Below are 21,920 nucleotides of genomic sequence, written 5' to 3'. Positions count from 1 at the left end.
ACTTGGGTGTGTTCTCACTAGAACATTTGCTTCACTTGAATCGGAGTTTAGGATAAAATTCGCTTTGCTCTGGATCGTTTGGAGCTGTGAGAACGCGCATTCGAAGTCGCTCCCGCAGCAAAAAAACAACGGATGCTACGCTTGAAAAGGGTGGTTTCGCTCCAGTTAGAAACGACGCATCGAGGCTGTCCATAGGAAAACAGCGCATGCGCATGCGTGTTGATCTGGATAAGAGCGGGCAATTGAAAAAACGGGCAATTGAAAAAAATTCTGACATCAACTACCACGTCTGTTGCTTCGATTGCGTATGTTACTTTGTTTACATAAAGGGCTGTGAGAACGCAAATCAGAGAAATAATTGATGCAACAATGTTGCAAACTCATCCACTTGCGCCGGGTCTCGATTCAGACTTTCATGTGAGAACATGACTTCAGAGTTGGGTGGTTTATCTCTCTGCTGCTGTTCTACTCTCGGCGGTGACGTTGGAGCTGTGTTTGCTTGTTTGCTCAAAACACTTGTCTACGTATCGATTCTCTGCTAGTCTGGGAATGAGTAAGGACTTCTACAGTACACACACACACACACACACACACACACACCAGTTCACAACCCCCCCCCCCCCCCAGCAAACGACCTTGTCACCTGTCTGCCTCTGAGAACAGCCGCCCGCCCCTTGGGAAAAACATGAGAGCAGGTTCACTTCAACACCAGTGACGCTCGCCTGACTGACTGTCACCTGACTGCATAGATATGGTCAAACAGGAAGTAGATGGTAAATGTGTCGTGATGAGATATGGCTGTACCTGTCACTCACCTGAGCTTAGAGGACTGTGTCACACACAACTTTCCATACAAGTACTCACATTCACTTACTCTTTCACACACACACGCGCGCACACACACGCTCGCACACACACACACACACACACACACACACACACACACACACATACACACCACACCACACCACACCACACCACACCACACCACACCACACCACACCACACCACACCACACCACACCACACCACACCACACCACACCACACCACACCACACCACACCACACCACACCACACCACACCACACCACACCACACCACACCACACACACACACACACGCCTCTCTCTGTTCCTGGGAAGTGTCAGGTAGGGGTGGGCAAACGATCAACATTTTTTGTTCGATCATCGTAACGAATTAACGATCAATTATCGATTAATCAATAAGGTTTAAAAAAAAAAAGCGAGAAATAACAAACATGTTTTCCTTGGGGAAAAAACTTTATTTGTGTTGCTATTGCAGAATTGCACAATGCACACATTCATTCATTCACATTAACTAGACACTACAGTCAGATAACAATCCTCTTAAACAAGGCAGTGAGTACTGAGTAGCCTAAATTCCCTGTCTTCTACTCTATCCGGACACGTTGGAATTATTATCATAACCCCCGGAGAATCAAAGTTATTGACCTGCAAAGGGTGCCTCCTTGACCGGCTTTTCCCGTGAATAACACCGGGTATGGAGGTGGTACAAACATAAGACTATTATTGCTAAATTCACCATCAGTATACGGTCATTTTGAGCCCTTAACCACCGCGCTGACACCCCGAGAAGATATACTTTTAATATGAAACTCGATCAATCGGGCGTTCACCGGCTGCTGGACGAAACTCCCAACTCCCGCTGTCAGCGAGGCGAGGGAATATTTATATCCGGGAATTCGCTCCTTGCTGTGTCCACGGTGATAGGAGTGGAGGATCGTCTCCATTCAAATAGTGTTGGATTCCCTGTCTTCTACTCTATCCGGACACGTTGGAATTATTTTCCTAACCCCCGGAGAATCAAAGTTATTGACCTGCAAAGGGTGCCTCCTTGACCGGCTTTTCCCGTGCATAACACCGGTTATGGAGGTGGTACAAACATAAGACTATTATTGCTAAATTCACCATCAGTATACGGTCATTTTGAGCCCTTAACCACCGCGCTGACACCCCGAGAAGATATACTTTTAATATGAAACTCGATCAACCGGGCGTTCACCGGCTGCTGGACGAAACTCCCAACTCCCGCTGTCAGCGACTGGACAGCGGGAGTTGGGACTGGAGGTCAGGTTACACTAACGTACGGGAACTTCCGTCATGCCGTACTGCGTTGTGAAATTCAATGCGAAGGCAAATGCAAAGTTCATTTCTCACACATAACGTGGACAAACTAATTTCCATTATTATTATTATTATAAAAAAATAAATAAAAAAAAAACGATTATCGAGCAAAATATTTTGTGATCGACCAAGACCTTATCGATCAATTAATCGATCATCGATCATCGATGCCCACCCCTAGTGTCAGGTATGGTGATGAATAGCCAGTGTGTTTCCCACACCTCTGGTCTGACGCGGTCTCTCACCCACTGTGTGTGTGTGTGTGTGTGTGTGTGTGTGTGTGTGTGTGAGTCCCAGGTGATAAAGTTCAGTGGAAAGCATCAGTGGTTATTTGTACTTTGCCAAGATGATGTTGCTTCACACACGAGCTCTGGCACACGTAGGTAGATGACCAATCACATCCTCTTCCTCTGTTCTCGGTAACATTGTTCTTTTTCATGAATGAAACCCCACAGAAACCTTCAAGCGGGGGTAACACTTTTACAGGGGTGCAAACTTGTCACCTTTTAGCCGTTTTAGCCGATTTTTACCTCAAAATAGGTCAACAGTTTTCATAAAGTTCTTTCAAAAAGTCACCTTTTTGGGCCATCACCAGTTTGCATCCCTGACTTTATGTGAACAGTGATTACTTAGTGATTGATTACTTAGTGATTTATTAAGTCATTGAGTGCCGACAGTCTCCAGACCGCTTGGCCATATATCGTACAGTACGACATGTTTTTATGTTGCCACTGAGATTGTGAAAGAGATTGGTGGTCTAGGACATCCAGAACCAGTGAAATAGGGTAGGTAGGTAATTTGCGGTAGGTCATTTTGACTGACGTTTTTACGGACATGGCCGATACGCATGGGATTAAGAACACAGACGACCTCCATAATCATTACAAATTACGGACGTCACCACGTAATACTAGTCCTGTGTGAATAGGGCTTTTGTGAGCAGCAGATCTAGGTAATGACCAGGTATCTGTGTGGCCAGTCAATGACACAAGTTGATCTACGTGCGAGAGCCCGCCAGGACACGAAACAGGCGTTCACAACACTGGTGTTTAGTCAGGTCATAGTGAGGGAGAACAGCATGAACAAACAGCGTGAACAAACTCTCTTGAACTGGACATACAGGGTTCCCACGGGCCCTTGAAATCCTTGAAAGTTTGTGAATTTGAGAAAAAGAAATCAAGGTCTTAAAAGTTTTAGAAAATAGACATGGGTCATTGAAAGTGCTTGAATTCCCCTCTCTCTCTCTCTCTCTCTCTCTCTCTCTCTCTCTCTAAAAAATATATATATATTCAACAATGTTTTACTTAGCTCGTCAACTAGTTCTGTCTCAAACTATGCCGTGCTGGGTCCTTGAATTTGAGAGAATTGAGTCTTGAAAGGTGCTTGAATGTGATGTTTCAGAATGTGTGAGAACCCTGTACTTAGTACTCGGTTCTAGGAGTGCCATGGGCTTGGTGTATGTCGCCCTCTAGAGGAAATCCAGTGTCACTGCGCCGTATCAAACCCCATTGCACCATCTCTGGTCCACAGCTCTGGTCTGACCTCTCTGATGCTGGCGGCGCGCGAGGGCCAGCTGATCAGCGGTCAGCTGATCAACCTGCTGGTGTCTCACGGCGCAGAGATCAACTCCCAGGACTCCCATGGCGACACGGTGAGTGTACCAACTTTTCAGAACTGCAGAGTCACTACCCATCTTCCGTTGGAGACTGAAGACCTCCATCTCTTCAGGTTACACCTTAACTGCTCCTCCTGAGACATCTACTGCCCCCCAGCACTGCGTCTCCTGAAGACACCCGCTTTTTTCCCTCTACTGTGTCCCCTAAAAACTTCTATTGACCCCTTTGTACTGTTTCTCTGTTTCTCCAGTGTCTATATATTTAAAAAATCTATAATAATAACTAGGTTTAGAAGAAGGTGATAGAAGAAGGTTTTTCCTTCTATCACAGAGACTGCCAATTGCCCCGGGCCTGAGCTGGATTACTCTTCCTGCTACGACTTGTGGATTGACGATTCACTTGCTTAGTCAAATGTATTGATTAAGTAAGTCGATTTGGAATAAGGCGTCTGCTGAATGCCAAACATGTAAATGTGAATGTTAATGTAAATGTGACCTGCCTGAACCCCCCAGTCTCACAGGGGCGTCGTGGTCACGCCTGGGTTCATTTACATTTACATTTTTGGCATTTAGCAGACGCCTTACTCCAAAGCGACTTACTTAATCAATACATTTGACTAAGCAAGTTAATCGTCAATCCACCAGTCGTAGCAGGAAGAGTAATCTAGCTCAGCTCAGGGGCCATTGGCAGTTGTCGTGATAGAAGAAAAAATAAAACAAAAAAACACTTATGTTTTAATATAGACACTGGAGAAACAGAGAAACAGTACAAGGGGGGCAATAGAAGTTTTAGGGGACACAGTAGAGGGGAAAAGCGTGTGTCTCAAAAGATGCAGTGCTGGGGGGTAGTGGATGTCTCAGGAGACACAGTGCTGGGGGGTAGTAGATGTCTCAGGAGACGCAGTGCTGGGGGGTAGTAGATGTCTCAGGAGACGCAGCGCCTTATGTCTACGACATAAGGCGTCTGCTAAATGCCAAAAATGTAAATGTAAATATAAGTCAGTCCATTTACTAATTACCACCCTGGTAACTCTCCTTGTGACTCTCCTGGTAACTCTCCTTGTGACTCTCCTGGTAACTCTCCTGGTGACTCTCCTGGTGACTCTCCTGGTGACTCTCCTGGTAACTCTCCTGGTAACTCTCCTGGTAACTCTCCTGGTATCTCTCCTGGTAACTCTCCTGGTATCTCTCCTGGTATCTCTCCTGGTAACTCTCCTGGTGACTCTCCTGGTAACTCTCCTGGTAACTCTCCTAGTAACTCTCCTGGTACCTCTCCTGGCCCCCCCCAGGCCCTCACCATGGCGGTGCAGTACGGCAGGGACGTGGCCGTCCTCAAGCTGCTCCAACTGGGGGCCGACCAGAAGATCAGCAACAAGGCCGGGAAGACTGCTGCAGACCTGGCCCAGACCTTCAGGAGAACACAGGTACAACCAACCACCTCCTGACCCTGTGTGAGTCTGATCAGATGAATGACCAGAGTGTGTACACTTTGATCGCTCTGATGGGCTTGGCACGTCCAGTTAAAGCTGTCGTCAGATAAAAGAGTCGTTCAGAAAAGATGTTGTCACGTAGTCCGGGTGCTTGAGAGTGTATAAACTGAATAACCCTAAACACTAACCCTAACCCCTCCTGCACACTGGTGTGTAAGGTTTGGGGGGTCGCTCTTATTGTGGAGCGACCCTTTGGCGTCCTCTGGTGTTTATGTATGCATTTTTGTCTGTCCTAATTACTGATTGGTACCTGGTGTGTTTTTTTGGCTGTGGCTATTTATATCCCTCTGTTTCCTCTCTGGTTGTCGGTTGTTCACTATATGTTGTGTTCATTATGTGTGTACGGGGTCGTCGTAGCCTTATCGTTCCTCGCCTGTTTAGGAAATAAAGTATCGTTTGACTTTTGTAAGTACATTGCCCTGCCTTGTTCTATTGACGGCGTTTTTGGGAGACTAAAGCCATCTCCCCTTTTGTTTTGTTGTTTTGTTGCCTATTATTATTTAATCGTTTATCGGAGACTTGATTTCTCCTCTTTTGTTTCACCGCTTACTGGGTGGTTATTATTAATTCCCGTTTGCTCAAAATAAAGAGTACCTTTATTTTTGAATTATACTCCTGCATCCGTCTACTCTGTTCTACTCTGCACTTGGGTCCAAATACATTATCCCATCGTAACACTGGTGCCCTTGTTTGATTCACAGCTCTTGGGTCATAACGACCCCCAGGTTATGTGCTGTAGACTATATGGAGTATGGGCAAGTCTCTGCATTAAGAACTACCAGTGTCAGTGCTCCTGTCCCAGGGTGCTCCAGGGCTTGCTGTTATGCACAAGTTGCCTGTTATGAAAAAAACCGAAAACCAGATATTGTTGACACCCCTTCGATTCTGCGACTGCTTTACAGTCTCACCAGCGGGCGTCACTAGGCTACACTTTAAAAAAAGGTCCTATAATTGATTTGCCATTTGTAAGAGAAGATAAATAGAATAAAAAATGAAGGCACTAAAACTAGAAATCAGACAGTAACTCTTTTTTTCCTACAATGCTGAATGCTGCTGTTTAAATAGTTTTAACTGTAAACCAGTTGGTCACTGAGTACTGCAGAGTACTGTTTTGTTGCTTGATTAAAGGCTGGCAGTCCTCTTGTTGTGGACTATACTGGGGAAGTATTTCAGGAGTACAACAATAAATACAAATACCGGATTGATATCGGTATCGCAGATACCTGAAGCCCAGGTATCGGTATCGGTATCGGTAGTGAAAAAATGGGATCGGGACATCCCTAGTTCTAACCCCCTGTGTGCTCCCTATCCAGGGACGCGGGAAGGGGGGTGCTGAGGGTGCTGCAGCACCCCCTAGCGGCAGGCAGAAGGAGCTCCTCCTGCCTGAATTTAAAAAATAAAAATATTATTCAAACAATAATTTAAAACAATATAATAACTATTGTTGCTTTTGGGAATACAAATAAATGTGTTTTTTGTAATAAATGTAAAAATGTGTTTGTTCGTTTTAATGTTAGTGATCACATGGTCATATCTTGCTAGGGAATCTCTGAGTTCTTTAGCAAAAATGCTAAATCAGCCAGAACAATTGAAGTGGAGTTGGAAGAAGATGCTGAGCTTAACAACACTCCCATTAATGCTCTACTGTCGGACGTTGTTGAGAAAGAGCAACAGACGGCCAGAAACGTATTAGAACTGATATTCAGATCCATCCGATTCTTCGGCAGCGAAGGGCTTCCGTTAAGAGGCAATAACAATCGACATGGAGTGCTGTCTGTAATAATGGTCAACATCATGTTTGTGGACATTGTGGGACACTGTGAGCTGAGTGGAAATTACTGTAAATTCCAACACATTGTTCGTAAAATATTTAACGTTACGTCTTTGTAGTGTGCGGGTGCGTGCGTGCTTAACTATTATTGCCCGTGCATTGGGGCCCGTCGTTATGCCACTGTGTGCGTGTGAGCGAACGAGCAATCAGCGAGAGGGAGGGAGGGAGGGAGGGAGAGAAATCGTTATACTTTTTCCCCTGGCAATTTTTTTCCCTGTAGCGTATATAGACAGCACCTCAGCACCCCCAGTCAAAATACCTTCCCGCGTGCCTGTCCCTATCCATGGCTTCCTCCCTCCTGCAGATCATCAGGAACCTGGCCTCCTACGGCGAGGCCCTGACAGACGGGCTGGGGCCCTCCAGGGAGGAGACCATGTTCAAGTTCTTCAAGGGGGGGCCTCGCGCCCCCGCCTCCAAGCAGAGGTGAGGTCGGGGCTTGACCCACTAGAGGGCTGACCCAAACCCTACTGTACTAGCTCTGATATTCTACATTCACATTGTCCTTTGCAGCACTGCCTGCAGTAGGCCCCGCCCACTACTGCCCAGCTGAGCTGGTTTAGTCTATGTCCTGTAGTTAGTGTAACTCTCGTTAACACTAGAAGAGCCGTGAGGGGTCACGGTGACCCCTGTGAGTAAAAAAAAATTTCTATCTTTGCACTCGATCAAATTTCAGGACCCTCCTTTCATGACTTCTCCTAGATATGTGCGTTCTACCACCCAGTATCCTTACATTTTCTAAATCACTTCAGGATAAGATAGTATAAAGCTGTTTTGCAGTTTTTCTGTGTAGGAGGCAGGCTAAAAAAAAGAAGCGCCCTCTAGTGATCTCTGTGTGTAAATAGCAGATTTACATTCTAAAAAGGGGGTCTATTTGACCCTCTACTAGTAGGTAAAATAGGTACGGCTGTTGTAGTGTTAAAACACATCCTCTCTCCTCAAAGTAACCCTACATCTTGCCCTGAGTGGATGAGTGACAGTAAGGATTCCACTACGCTGCTGTCACCTGTCACAGTTGGTCATGTCAGCTGAAACATCATAGACAGGAGGAAGGAAGTATGGACTTCAAACTATTCCCATTAGACTCGTCATTCAGTGTGGGCTGTGAAGCGTGTGTTTGGCCCTCTTGTGGGCATTATAATAATAATAATAATACATTAGTCTTATATAGCGCTTTTCTAGACACTCAAAGACGCTTTACAAACTGAAAAGATCGAGTAGTAATAATAAAAAGACACAAAAAATAAATGAAAGAAAGTATAGGGGCCTAATGAATGTAGTGCTGGGGACACATGGGAGAGGGAGGGGGAGAGGATTAACTGGTGAAGGCGAGCTTGAAGAGGTGGGTTTTGAGGGCCTGTTTAAATGTTGGGACCTGGCCTGTGAGACAGCTGTTTCTCCATTGTTCTTTAGCAGCTAGACATAAACACAAATAAACTGCCGTCATAATGTGTGTTACTGTTTACCAGAGCTGAACTGGCGTAAGCAAAAGCTTTGTTGCGATTACATACGACTGTTGGTGATTCAGTGTGTCAGTGTTTAACACGGTTTCCGCTGTGACCTTGTTTGAAACCAGTTTGAAACTGTGACCTTGACCTTCTCCTCTTAACAGCCTGGCCGAACTGTGTGACTTGGAGCTTCTCCTGCACGGCCTGGACCTGGAGTACCTCTTTGACGTCATGCTGGTGAGTCTCTATGTTGAGTCCTCCTGTTTAACAGTGTATCATCAGGCTGGCCTTAAAACCACATCAGGCAAGATGTTTTTAGATTAGATTAGATTAGATTAGACTAGACTAGACTAGATTAGATTCAACTTTATTGTCATTGCAGAGTTCAAGTACCAGACAGCAAAATGCAGTTTCGCATCTAACCAGAAGTGTGAATAGTGATATAACACATGATATAAAACATGATAGTGATAAGTGATAGGTACAGTATGGCAAGTTACGGTAGTTAGTTATATACAGGAGAGGATAGCAGTAAGCTATGTACAGTTATGAGCTATGAACAGTTAAGGTAGATATGTACAGTTAAGGTAGCTATGTACAGTTAAGGCAGATATGTACAGTTAAGGTAGATATGTATAGTTAAGGTAGCTATGTACAGTTAAGGTAGATATGTACAGTTATGAGCTATGTACAGTTAAGGTAGATATGTACAGTTAAGGTAGCTATGTACAGTTTTGATTGATTGATTGAAAACTTTATTAGAAGATTTGCAGAAGTAGGTACATGAAAGTACATATTACATACAAGGTCAACTAACAGGATAAAAACCCAAGAAAGCCACTGGCTTATTTCAATTGGGGTCCTTGATTCTCAATTCATCGTTACATGTAAGACCGACAAAAAAACTAGTACTATCTACAAGATAATACAGACAAATAACTAGTACTATCTACAAGATAAACATACATCCAACATGGGAAGAACAATACAACAAAACATAAGGTATGTACAGCGGGTAGGACAGGTGGGGACATACACCACAGGTGGGGGCGGGGGACAAAACACAAAGTATGTACAGTGGGTAGTTCGGGCAGGGGGACAGACAAATAATATGTACAATGGGTAGTTCGGGCGGGGGGACAAAACAACAAGTATGTACAGTTTTTGATTTAGAGGGTCCAGTTACGGATTGCAGCCTCCTGTAAATGTTTTTGAGAGTGGTTTTGAAGGTGGGCAGTGTTTTGCACTCCTTTAAGATTATAGGAAGGGCGTTCCACATTTTTACTGCATAGTTTGCAAACGAGTTTAACCCCTTGTTTGTGGTGCAACGCGGTTGAACGTGGTTCGTGGAGCTTCCTCTGGTATTGTATGTGTGGACGTTGTTCACTTTTTGGAAGTATGTTGACAGGTACTTGGGTGTCTTTGTGGTGTAGCGTATCTTGAAGACCAGGCCCAGTGCAAGCTGCTGCACTCTGTCAACTACTCGTAGCCAATCAAGGCTAAAAAAATGAGCAGCGGTTAGATGTGTCCTAGGGTTGAGGCCTAGCAGAAGCCTAACCAGTTTATTTTGGGCTGTCTGGAGTCTTGTTTTTTGGGCCTTTGTGGTTCTATAGTACCATGATGTTACGGCATAGTCGAAGTGACATTGAATGAGAGCTGCTGATAGGGTCCTCAGTGTGTTTTTACTGACAAGTGAGGATATCCTGTACAAGAATCTAGTTCTATGGTTAACTTTTTTGATTACTTTTGCTGCCATTTTATCTCCGGAAAGATTTGCCTCTAAGATGGAGCCCAGGTATGTAATATCCTCTTTTCTTGTGATAGTAATGTTACCCACTTTTATTTTGTAATTTACAGCCTTTCTGAGTTTAGATGGGGATCCGTATAGGATGGTTTCAGTTTTACCTAGGTGTATTGATAGTTTATTGTCAGCTAGCCAGATGCAGATTCTACTCAGTTCAGTGCTTAGCGCTTTTTCCACCTGCAATATGTCCCTGTCAGAGACCAGCAGAGCCGAGTCATCCGCGAACAGGAACAAATTGCAATCACATGCTGATGACATGTCATTCACATATATTAGGAACAGTAAAGGTCCCAATATGCTTCCTTGTGGAACGCCGCAGTTAAGGTAGCTATGTACAGTTAAGGTAGATATGTACAGTTATGGTAGATATGTACAGTTAAGGTAGCTATGTACAGTTAAGGTAGATATGTACAATTAAGGTAGCTATGTACAGTTAAGGTAGATATGTACAGTTAAGGTAGATATGTACAGTTAAGGTAGATATGTACAGTTAAGGTAGCTATGTACAGTTAAGGTAGCTATGTACAGTTATGGTAGCTATGTACAGTTATGGTAGATATGTACAGTTATGAGCTATGTACAGTTATGGTAGATATGTACAGTTAAGGTAGCTATGTACAGTTAAGGTAGATATGTACAGTTAAGGTAGCTATGTACAGTTAAGGTAGCTATGTACAGTTAAGGTAGATATGTACAGTTATGGTAGATATGTATAGTTAAGGTAGATATGTACAGTTAAGGTAGATATGTACAGTTAAGGTAGCTATGTACAGTTAAGGTAGATATGTATACTTAAGGTAGATATGTACAGTTAAGGTAGATATGTTAATTTTGCCATTTAGCAGACGCTTTTATCCAAAGCGACTTACAATTACGAATTACAGGGACATTCCCCCTGGAGTAACTGAGGGCTAAGTGCCTTACCCAAGGGCACACTAGTAGTGGTGTGGCTTCAGGCGGGATTTGAACTCACAACCTTCCGATCACAAGTCCAACTCACTATCCACTAGACCACCACTACCCCTATACGTGTGTAATTATATGTACAGTTAAGGTAGATATGTACAGTTAAGGTAGCTATGTACAGCATGGTGTATACAGATGTATACATTAGAGGCTATATCAAAAAGAGGTATGTAGAAATGTGCAAAGATATGGTATGCTAGATACCAGACACTCTGGTTTGGAACATTATGCAAACTGTAAAAGTCCTATTGTAGCAGTGTAGATGTGTATTTTATTAATGTGGTTTCTTACAGGAGAATGACGTCACCTGGAGCGACCTGCTGACCATGGAGAAGGACGACCTGGAGAACGTAAGAAGAAGTCTTACACACACACACACACACACACACACACACACGCTCACACACACACACGCTCACACACACACACACACGCTCACACACACACACGCACACACACACATGCTGTCGCAGCTTCAAAGTACTACCACTGTAGTCCAGGGGTTGACATAATAATAATAATAATAATAATAATAATAATAATAATAATAATAATAATACATTAGACTTATATAGCGCTTTTCTAGACACTCAAAGACGCTTTACAAACTGAAAAGATTGAGTAGTAAAATAAAAAGACACAAAAAATGAAAGAAAGTATAGGGGTCTAATTCATTTTTAGATTACTAATCTAAGTCTAGGTGTCTTTGTGGGACAATCTACTCTGTATACTAGTGATGGGGGAAACGAAGCTTTCGACGCAATTGACACGTTCGACACAATTGTGTCGGAAAAAGTGTCGATCTATCGATGCAGTCGATACAGCAGCTCCACAATGACATCTGCTGGTCAGGTCATGGTATTGCGGCTGTATCGACTGATTCACAAGTCAGGAATTTGAGGCAAAATACAATAAGCCTTGTTCAATAAAGGTGCTGTGATAAACTGTGTGGCCATATATGCGATCTTAAATGTTGATGTGTCTAGTAGACTATAATAAATACATATATGAAAGAATAAATAAATAAATGCAAATGTTGTGTCCATTTCTGATATGTAAAGATACAAATCTGAACGACATTTAGGCATGTGTGGGACATGGCTGTTTGATAATTGGGGCAGATATAGATGGTCAACATGGCATAACAGGGGCCACAGTGTTGGGACGTGCTCGTGGAACAGGGAAAGAGTGCAAAACAAGGCTACATTGTGGAAACTGGACAGACTTGTGCTTATGTGAACAATCAAATATTTATTGCTTGTGTACATGAACAGGCAACGTTTTTTTATGTGTATCTATCTGGCTAGCCTATGTGTTGCAATTATGAATCTATGACTATCTCTGTATGTTCTATATCTATCTATCAATATCTACCAATCTCATGTCTATTTCTATCTCTATCTCTGTCTCTGTCAATAAATGTATTCTGTCTAGCGTCCGTATGTCTCCACTCTGACTACAACCCTCGAATATGAGTGAATATGAGTGAATATGAGAGTTCAACGTCATTTTATGCAGTACCAAACTTGGAACACTGCCCCGTTTGCGGAACGATTGACACACGCGTCAGATGTGCGTGTGTGACGTACGAATCTTTCTTCGAGTAGTCACGTGGTTTTTGCCATTTGACACAAGCATCGATACATTTGTATCGACGCACATTGCGTCGGAAGATAGACGCTGTGTCGTGACTACTGCGTCGAGCGTAACATCCCTACTGTATACTGCAAATCCACCTAGTAGATTTCAGGCGGCGAACAAGCAACGCCAGCGTCCTCTCTCAACCGCAATTTTTTTTAAAGCTCAAAGTCAGCTTTATTGTCAATCCAGTATATGTACAGACATACAGAGGGCTGCCATTGCGTTTCCCTCTCATCCACGGTGCATAGCAAACAAAAACAATAAATAACAATATGATACGACAAGATAAAAAAATAAAAAAAAGATAAAAGATTTGAAATGTGCGGTACAATGTACAGGGGTGGAATACAATATGAACAATGACAATAGTACAGGCGTGCTTGTATGCATGAAGCTGAAATGTGTCTGAAGGTTCTGTATCACGGGACTGAGCTCCTCTGTGTCTCCCAGATGGGCATCGATGACCCAGAGGACCAGAGGAAGGTGCTCAGCGCCGTGCAGGAGATGCACCCGGACAGAGTGGACCTGGACAGAGTGGACCTGGACAAACTCAGCCAGCTGGACAACATACACACTGGGTACCCACACACACACACACACACTCAGCCAGCTGGACAACACAGACACAGGGTACACACACACACACACACACACACACACACACACACTCAACACACACACACACACACACACACACACACACACACACACACTCAGCCAGCTGGACAACACAGACACAGGGTACACACACACACACACACACACACTGCAGACTAGTTACTTGTTTAAATGTTGCAATTGATCCGCGGTGGACATGCTTGCCGAACCGTGGGGGGGCGTTTTCTTTCTTTTCAGGAGAAAATAAATGGTCACCTTTTTGGGCCGTCACCAGTTTGCACCCCTGACTACAGCAGGTGGATCATATCTACTGGTCTCACACTCTGCAGCAGTCCACCATTCATTCACACACACACACACACACACACACACACACACACTGGAAGTCATCCATCCCTCCGCCCCTCCAGTCTAACCCTTCCCTCTGTCCCCCCTGCCTGGGATCTCCTGTCCCCCCCCAGCCCAGAGAGAGAGGAGTGCGGGGCGGTGTGTGTGTGTGTGTGTGTGTGTGTCCTAATGGGCTAAGCGGGCAGTAATGATTTGTAAGGTGAGAGGGGATGGAAGGTGACAGATGGAGGGCCAGAGCTCAGGGCCAAACAGCCGTGTCTGTCTAGACCCACCCCCCCCCCCCACACCATGAATCCTCAGTCCTACCCCGCTCTCTCCTCCCTGTACTCAGCGTCCAGGCCCCGTAGAGGGGAGGGCGGGGGTGCGGAGCGCGGAGAAGACGCTGTAAATCCCACAAGGCTAAACCTCTCCTCCGCTGACGGGTCCCACTGTAAACACCCGCAGACAGACAGACAGACAGAGAGGTCCAGAGGTTTCGGCTCATCCTACCACAGCCCTAAGCCGGATTTCTGGTGGGAAAAAAGGTTCCGCTCACACACACACACACACACGCCCATCGCGGCGCGGTCATCCGTTTAGCTTTTCATCTCCGCTGCCCTCAAAGCGACTCACTTAGAAGAGGCGTCGTCTCAGGGAGATCAACCACCGCTCCGGCTGGGAACGTCCCTCCTCCTCCCCCTCCTCCCCCTCCTCCTCCTCCTCCTCCTCCTCCTCCTCCTCCTCCTCCCCCTCCCCCTCCTCCCCCTCCTCCTCCTCCTCCTCCTCCTCCCCCTCCTCCTCCTCCTCCTCCCCCTCCTCCTCCCCCTCCTCCTCCTCCCCCCCCTCCTCCTCCTCCTCCCCCTCCTCCTCCTCCTCCCCCTAGACTAAGATTTAGACTAGACTAGAGTAGAGTAGAGTAGATTTAGATTCAACCTCTTCTTGTCATTGCACAACAGAATGTCTTTTTTTTTCTCTAGGCAGAAGAGCAATTAGGGGTTAAGTAAGTGCCTTGCTCAAGGGCACAATGGCAGTGGTAGGCACCACTTGCGGCCCTGAGGGAGGGGATCGAACCGAACCAGCGACCTGCCTATCGCTATCCGCCGGCCTCTCTTAACAGAGGTCAAGTCCCCTAGATAAACTAACAGAGTGTCTAACACCCAGGGGCCTGAGCAGGGAGATAGTACCTCCAGGCCTGCCTGACAGTGTTTACATGCCCCGCTGACAGAGTGTGAGGCTCACAGAACAAGCTGCTGGGATCCACCACGGCTCACCTATCACCCCCCCGCCCCCCGCCCCCGCCACGGGAAACATACCATTAAGATAAAGAACCGCATTTATCAGCCATCATCACCACCACCATCTCGAGAATGTCGTCGCTGAGAGGAATAGGACTTCTTTGACGGATACGAGATTATGTACGAAGACGGAGAGAGAGAGAGACAGGAGAGACATAGGTCACGGTCTGTGGGTTTTTTGAATGATGATGATGCTGAGGGTCCACACATGGTCTAGGAACAAGTGTTTCTGTGTGTGTTCAGTTGTCTGGGTGTTGCGTAGGGGGGGAGACTGTAAATGGATTGTAAACGGACTGCACTTACATAGCGCCTTTATCCAAAGCGCTTTACAACGGCCTCTCATTCACCCGTTCACACACACACATTCACACACCAATGGCGGCAAGCTGCCATGCAAGGCGCCGGCCCCGCTCACTGGGAGCAATTTGGGGTTCAGTGTCTTGCCCAAGGACACTTCGACATGTGGCCAGTCGGGGCTCGAACCGCCGATCTGCCAACCTTGTGATCATTAGGCGGCAGCTCTACCTCCTGAGACACAGCCGTTTGACTGTGCGCCCCTAGTCGCCTGTCTGTCCGTCCGTCCGTCCGTTCATGGGAAGTGGAAAGTGGAGCCTTCCTGTCTCTCTGTCGTCACCTCTTTGGGACAGACGGACACAGACATCCATTTGTGTCTGTCTGTCTGTCTGTCCCAAAGAGGTGAGTCGTCTGCTGTACATCTCCCCTGATCGATGTCTCTGTGTGTGTGTGTGTGTGTGTGTGTGTGTGTGTGTGTGTGTGTGTGTGTGTGTGTGTGTGTGTGTGTAGGAGTGAGGAGTTGTGTAACTTCCTGATCAGTCTGAGGCAGCAGTGTTGTTACCTGACGGAGACGGTTCAGGACGTCATCGGCCGCTTCCCACAAAGCGCCTCTGAGGTAACACTGGTGTGTGTGTGTGTGTGTTTGTGTGTGTGTGTGTGTGTGTGTGTGTGTGTGTGGGTGTGGGTGTGGGTGTGGGTGTGGGTGTGGGTATGTATGTGTGTGGGTGGGCGGGTGTGTGGGTGTGGGTGTGGGTGGGTGGGTGGGGACATGAAGGGTAGTAGGATGAAGCCTAAGCTTATCATGTCCTACCCCTAACCGTCACTTCCATGTGAGAACAATAATACTTAAATTATATTCTCCATTGATTAATACATAAATTAACAGGATCAACAGTACTGATAATTTTTCTGTCTTCTTAATACTGTCTGCTGCTCTTGGTGCGTCTTAATACTGTCTGCTGCTCTTGGTGCGTCTGATGGATGTCTGTCTTCCTCTGGTCCCCAGCTGATTCTGGGCCTGGACCCCCAGGGCAAGTCTCAGGCCATCTGCAGCGAGCTGGTGGTCCAGACCGGAGACCTGCAGAAGGAGGTCACCTCTCTCCGGAACCTTCTACGCAAGGTCAGTACGGTACTCTCCATGTCTGTCTCACCCTCTGCTCCTTATCCTCCCCCTCCACCTCCCTATCCTCCTCCTCCACCTCCCTATCCTCTCTGCTGTTCCCCAGCCCCGGCCAACCTCCCCCTCCACCTCCCTATCCTCCTCCTCCACCTCCCTATCCTCTCTGCTGTTCCCCAGCCCCGGCCAACCTCCCCCTCCACCTCCCTATCCTCCTCCTCCACCTCCCTATCCTCTCTGCTGTTCCCCAGCCCCGGCCAACACCCCCCTCCACCTCCCTATCCTCCTCCTCCACCTCCCTATCCTCTCTGCTGTTCCCCAGCCCCGGCCAACCTCCCCCTCCACCTCCCTATCCTCCCCCTCCACCTCCCTATCCTCTCTGCTGTTCCCCAGCCCCGGCCAACACCCCCCTCCACCTCCCTATCCTCCTCCTCCACCTCCCTATCCTCTCTGCTGTTCCCCAGCCGCGGCCAACCTCCCCCTCCACCTCCCTATCCTCCTCCTCCACCTCCCTATCCTCTCTGCTGTTCCCCAGCCCCGGCCAACCTCCCCCTCCACCTCCCTATCCTCCTCCTCCACCTCCCTATCCTCTCTGCTGTTCCCCAGCCCCGGCCAACCTCCTCCTCCACCTCCCTATCCTCCTCCTCCACCTCCCTATCCTCTCTGCTGTTCCCCAGCCCCGGCCAACCTCCCCCTCCACCTCCCTATCCTCCTCCTCCACCTCCCTATCCTCTCTGCTGTTCCCCAGCCCCGGCCAACACCCCCCTCCACCTCCCTATCCTCCTCCTCCACCTCCCTATCCTCTCTGCTGTTCCCCAGCCCCGGCCAACCTCCCCCTCCACCTCCCTATCCTCCTCCTCCACCTCCCTATCCTCTCTGCTGTTCCCCAGCCCCGGCCAACACCCCCCTCCACCTCCCTATCCTCCTCCTCCACCTCCCTATCCTCTCTGCTGTTCCCCAGCCCCGGCCAACCTCCCCCTCCACCTCCCTATCCTCCTCCTCCACCTCCCTATCCTCTCTGCTGTTCCCCAGCCCCGGCCAACCTCCCCCTCCACCTCCCTATCCTCCTCCTCCACCTCCCTATCCTCTCTGCTGTTCCCCAGCCCCGGCCAACCTCCCCCTCCACCTCCCTATCCTCCTCCTCCACCTCCCTATCCTCTCTGCTGTTCCCCAGCCCCGGCCAACCTCCCCCTCCACCTCCCTATCCTCCTCCTCCACCTCCCTATCCTCTCTGCTGTTCCCCAGCCCCGGCCAACCTCCCCCTCCACCTCCCTATCCTCCTCCTCCACCTCCCTATCCTCTCTGCTGTTCCCCAGCCCCGGCCAACCTCCCCCTCCACCTCCCTATCCTCCTCCTCCACCTCCCTATCCTCTCTGCTGGTCCCCAGCCCCGGCCAACCTCCCCCTCCACCTCCCTATCCTCCCCCTCCACCTCCCTATCCTCTCTGCTGTTCCCCAGCCCCGGCCAACCTCCCCCTCCACCTCCCTATCCTCCTCCTCCACCTCCCTATCCTCTCTGCTGTTCCCCAGCCCCGGCCAACCTCCCCCTCCACCTCCCTATCCTCCTCCTCCACCTCCCTATCCTCTCTGCTGTTCCCCAGCCCCGGCCAACACCCCCCTCCACCTCCCTATCCTCCTCCTCCACCTCCCTATCCTCTCTGCTGTTCCCCAGCCCCGGCCAACACCCCCCTCCACCTCCCTATCCTCCTCCTCCACCTCCCTATCCTCTCTGCTGTTCCCCAGCCCCGGCCAACACCCCCCTCCACCTCCCTATCCTCCTCCTCCACCTCCCTATCCTCTCTGCTGTTCCCCAGCCCCGGCCAACACCCCCCTCCACCTCCCTATCCTCCTCCTCCACCTCCCTATCCTCTCTGCTGTTCCCCAGCCCCGGCCAACACCCCCCTCCACCTCCCTATCCTCCTCCTCCACCTCCCTATCCTCTCTGCTGTTCCCCAGCCCCGGCCAACACCCCCCCCACCTCCCTATCCTCCTCCTCCACCTCCCTATCCTCTCTGCTGTTCCCCAGCCCCGGCCAACACCCCCCCCACCTCCCTATCCTCCTCCTCCACCTCCCTATCCTCTCTGCTGTTCCCCAGCCCCGGCCAACCTCCTCCTCCACCTCCCTATCCTCCTCCTCCACCTCCCTATCCTCTCTGCTGTTCCCCAGCCCCGGCCAACCTCCCCCTCCACCTCCCTATCCTCCTCCTCCACCTCCCTATCCTCCTCCTCCACCTCCCTGTCCTCTCTGCTGTTCCCCAGCCCCGGCCAACACCCCCCCCACCTCCCTATCCTCCTCCTCCACCTCCCTATCCTCTCTGCTGTTCCCCAGCCCCGGCCAACCTCCCCCTCCACCTCCCTATCCTCCTCCTCCACCTCCCTATCCTCTCTGCTGTTCCCCAGCCCCGGCCAACCTCCCCCTCCACCTCCCTATCCTCCTCCTCCACCTCCCTATCCTCTCTGCTGTTCCCCAGCCCCGGCCAACCTCCCCCTCCACCTCCCTATCCTCCTCCTCCACCTCCCTATCCTCTCTGCTGTTCCCCAGCCCCGGCCAACCTCCCCCTCCACCTCCCTATCCTCCTCCTCCACCTCCCTATCCTCTCTGCTGTTCCCCAGCCCCGGCCAACCTCCCCCTCCACCTCCCTATCCTCCTCCTCCACCTCCCTATCCTCTCTGCTGTTCCCCAGCCCCGGCCAACCTCCCCCTCCACCTCCCTATCCTCCTCCTCCACCTCCCTATCCTCTCTGCTGTTCCCCAGCCCCGGCCAACCTCCTCCTCCACCTCCCTATCCTCCTCCTCCACCTCCCTATCCTCTCTGCTGTTCCCCAGCCCCGGCCAACCTCCCCCTCCACCTCCCTATCCTCCTCCTCCACCTCCCTATCCTCTCTGCTGTTCCCCAGCCCCGGCCAACACCCCCCCCACCGTACTGGTGAGAGAGTGAGTGACCAGGGTCATCTTCCTCCTCGCTCTCTCTCTCTCTGTGTGTGTGTGTGAGCGAGCGTGTGTGAGCGAGCGTGTGTGTGTGTGTGTGTGTGTGTGTGTGTGTGTGTGTGCACACAGGGGTAGTCCTGACAGGGCTGGGTCCTCACAGCCCATAAGTCAAAGACAGTATGACAGTGTTCTGTCAGTGGGGGGGGGGGTGGAGGGGAGGGGGGGTGGGTTCTGTCAGTGGGGAGGGGTGGAGGGGTCGGGGAGGGGCGGGGGGGGGGGGGGGGGGGTCTTCAGGGAAGTGGGGGTCGGGGTGAGGACAGGAAGGGGGGGACCCCTGGACGCTCCCGGTGTCAGACAGGAATTCGACGGCCAACAGAGGCCATGTGGAAAGACGAGGTTCTCCTTCTCCTTCTCCATCTCCTCTGTGACAGCTCAGCTCCAGACATGGACCCGCACGCGTGCGCAACACGCACTGAGTGGAAGAGTGGGGGGTGGGGGGTGTGGGTCAAGATATCCCCTCTGTGTCATCTGAGTGTGTTGGTGTGTTGGCAGATATCAAGTGAAGTCTCAGCGTCCTTGTCGCCCCTCTGGAGATCAGCGTGAATGACACGGGTTTGAGGTTTGAACACGTTTAGCCTCCTGCTCTGAACTCTGTTTCATAGAAGAACAACATGGTCAGGAAATGACGAGGACAATTTCCCCCAACCACATTCATTCAATCAACAAACATCAACACGCCCGTGACTGCCACCTAGTGTCCAGTTTAAACTCTACACCGAGTTGGGAGTCTAAATAGAGCACACACAGTATACATAGTGAGATGAGCCATGTTATCTCGTAATGTCTAATGTTGTAGTGGGGCGGTTGTGTCTCAGGACGTAGAGTCGCCGTCTAATGATCACAAGGTTGGCAGATTAGTGGTTCGAGCCCCGGCTGGCCACATGTCGAAGTGTCCTTGGGCAAGACACTGAACCCCAAATTCCTCCCAGTGAGCGGGCCGGCCGGCGCCTTGCATGGTAGCTTGCTGCCACTGTTGTGTGAATGTGTGTGTGAATGGGTGAATGAGAGGCCGTTGTAAAGCCCTTTGAAGTGGAAAAGCACTTTCATTCATAAAATTCACCCTGTCTGTGTTGACTTTTGACTTGACTTTTGGACCATTGGGACTGACTATAGCGTCATATACCATCAACGGGGGAGAAATACGACATGAAATATGTCAAAATGCAGCACTATCATGTAATGTTAGATATATAACGTTAGACAGGGAGCGCAGATGTATTTTTATGGCGTTCCGAAATGAACGATATGAGGCTGGGAGGGAAAAATCACAGTATACCCACTAGAAAACACTAGACTACACCACTGTGTGTAAGTGTGTAGCAGTCGTCATGGTGATGTGGTAGGTAAGGGACTTGGCCCTGGCCTCAGATCAGATCAGGGCAGTCAGGTGAGTGACCAGACATGCCAGCGTCTCCACAGGTAGTAACCGTCTTAGCGCTCCAGCCAATCGGCCGCAGTAATTGAGCCAATTCCCAGCGCTCACCCTGAGCGCAGGAGAGCTTTGATGGAGGTGAACTGGCGGGGAAGTGGCGTAATCCGGACAGGATTATGTTAGCCCCCAACATTAGGTCAGGATTGGTCACCTGAAAGGAGGGAGTGTGTGTGTGTGTGTGTGTGTGTGTGTGTGTGTACTGATCTCTCTCTCTCTCACCTTTTCCCTTGTGATGCTCCCCTCCTCTTTCTCTCTCTCTCTCTCTCTCTCTTTCTCTCTCTCTCTCTCTCTTTCTCTCTCTTTCTCTCTCTCTCTCTCTCTCTCTCTCTCTCTCTCTCTCTCTCTCTCACCTTTTCCCTTGTGACGCTCCCCTCCTCTTTCTCTGTCTCTCTCTCTCTCCCTCCCTCACCTCTTCCCTTGTTCCCTCCCCTCCTCCTCCTCTCTCAGATGGACCAGACCGGAGAGCCCTGCTGTCTTCCTGGACCTGGTTCCCACGGCAGCTGGGGGAGACGGGTCCTGAAGAGCTGCGCGCTGAGCATGCTGGGAGCTGGTCTGCTGTTCCTGCTGGCCAGGGCCAAGGGTGTGAAGTAGATGATGTGCCTTCCCTCTCCTCTAGACGCCCCGCGAAACATCCTGTTACTCTTGTTTTGGCCCAGTTATGGCTTAGGTTATTAATCAGTTCACTCTTTTGTCTGATGTTTATTTTTGGTTAAGAATTATGGCTAATGAGACTAGGATCTCAAATGCGTTTCAGAGAAGTTTCAGGTGATATTTAGGTGTTATTGGTCCATGTGGCTGTGTTTTGTTTCTGATTGTTTTTTGCGTTCGTACTTGTACAACTACTGTTGTAGTTAGTTGTTTAAACTTTTGAAGTAATAGTGTGGGGTTTTGTC

The 21,920-nt window shown here is 49.1% G+C and overlaps 1 protein-coding gene across 1 annotated transcript in view; it reads left to right on the top strand.

Annotated features, from left to right (window-relative positions):
• Nucleotides 1-21,618, top strand: part of LOC308150670 (ankyrin repeat, SAM and basic leucine zipper domain-containing protein 1-like) — a gene marked incomplete at both ends in the record, with an annotated part of 31,254 nt that extends 9,636 nt beyond the window's left edge. The window contains 9 exons of the mRNA XM_080523475.1: nucleotides 3,696-3,816; nucleotides 5,070-5,204; nucleotides 7,406-7,524; nucleotides 8,711-8,783; nucleotides 11,610-11,666; nucleotides 13,408-13,535; nucleotides 16,002-16,107; nucleotides 16,498-16,611; nucleotides 21,475-21,618. Of these exons, the coding sequence (XP_080379601.1) occupies nucleotides 3,696-3,816; nucleotides 5,070-5,204; nucleotides 7,406-7,524; nucleotides 8,711-8,783; nucleotides 11,610-11,666; nucleotides 13,408-13,535; nucleotides 16,002-16,107; nucleotides 16,498-16,611; nucleotides 21,475-21,618 (997 nt within the window). The remainder of the gene's footprint in view (nucleotides 1-3,695; nucleotides 3,817-5,069; nucleotides 5,205-7,405; nucleotides 7,525-8,710; nucleotides 8,784-11,609; nucleotides 11,667-13,407; nucleotides 13,536-16,001; nucleotides 16,108-16,497; nucleotides 16,612-21,474) is intronic.
• Between the last annotated feature and the right edge of the window lie 302 nt (nucleotides 21,619-21,920).

This window comes from Nansenia antarctica (assembly GCF_963989245.1).
Source record: "Nansenia antarctica genome assembly, chromosome: 2".
NCBI classification, from domain to species: Eukaryota; Metazoa; Chordata; class Actinopteri; order Argentiniformes; family Microstomatidae; genus Nansenia; species Nansenia antarctica.
The sequence above is the reverse complement of the archived record's forward strand: the minus strand, read 5'-3'. Positions and strand labels throughout refer to the sequence as shown.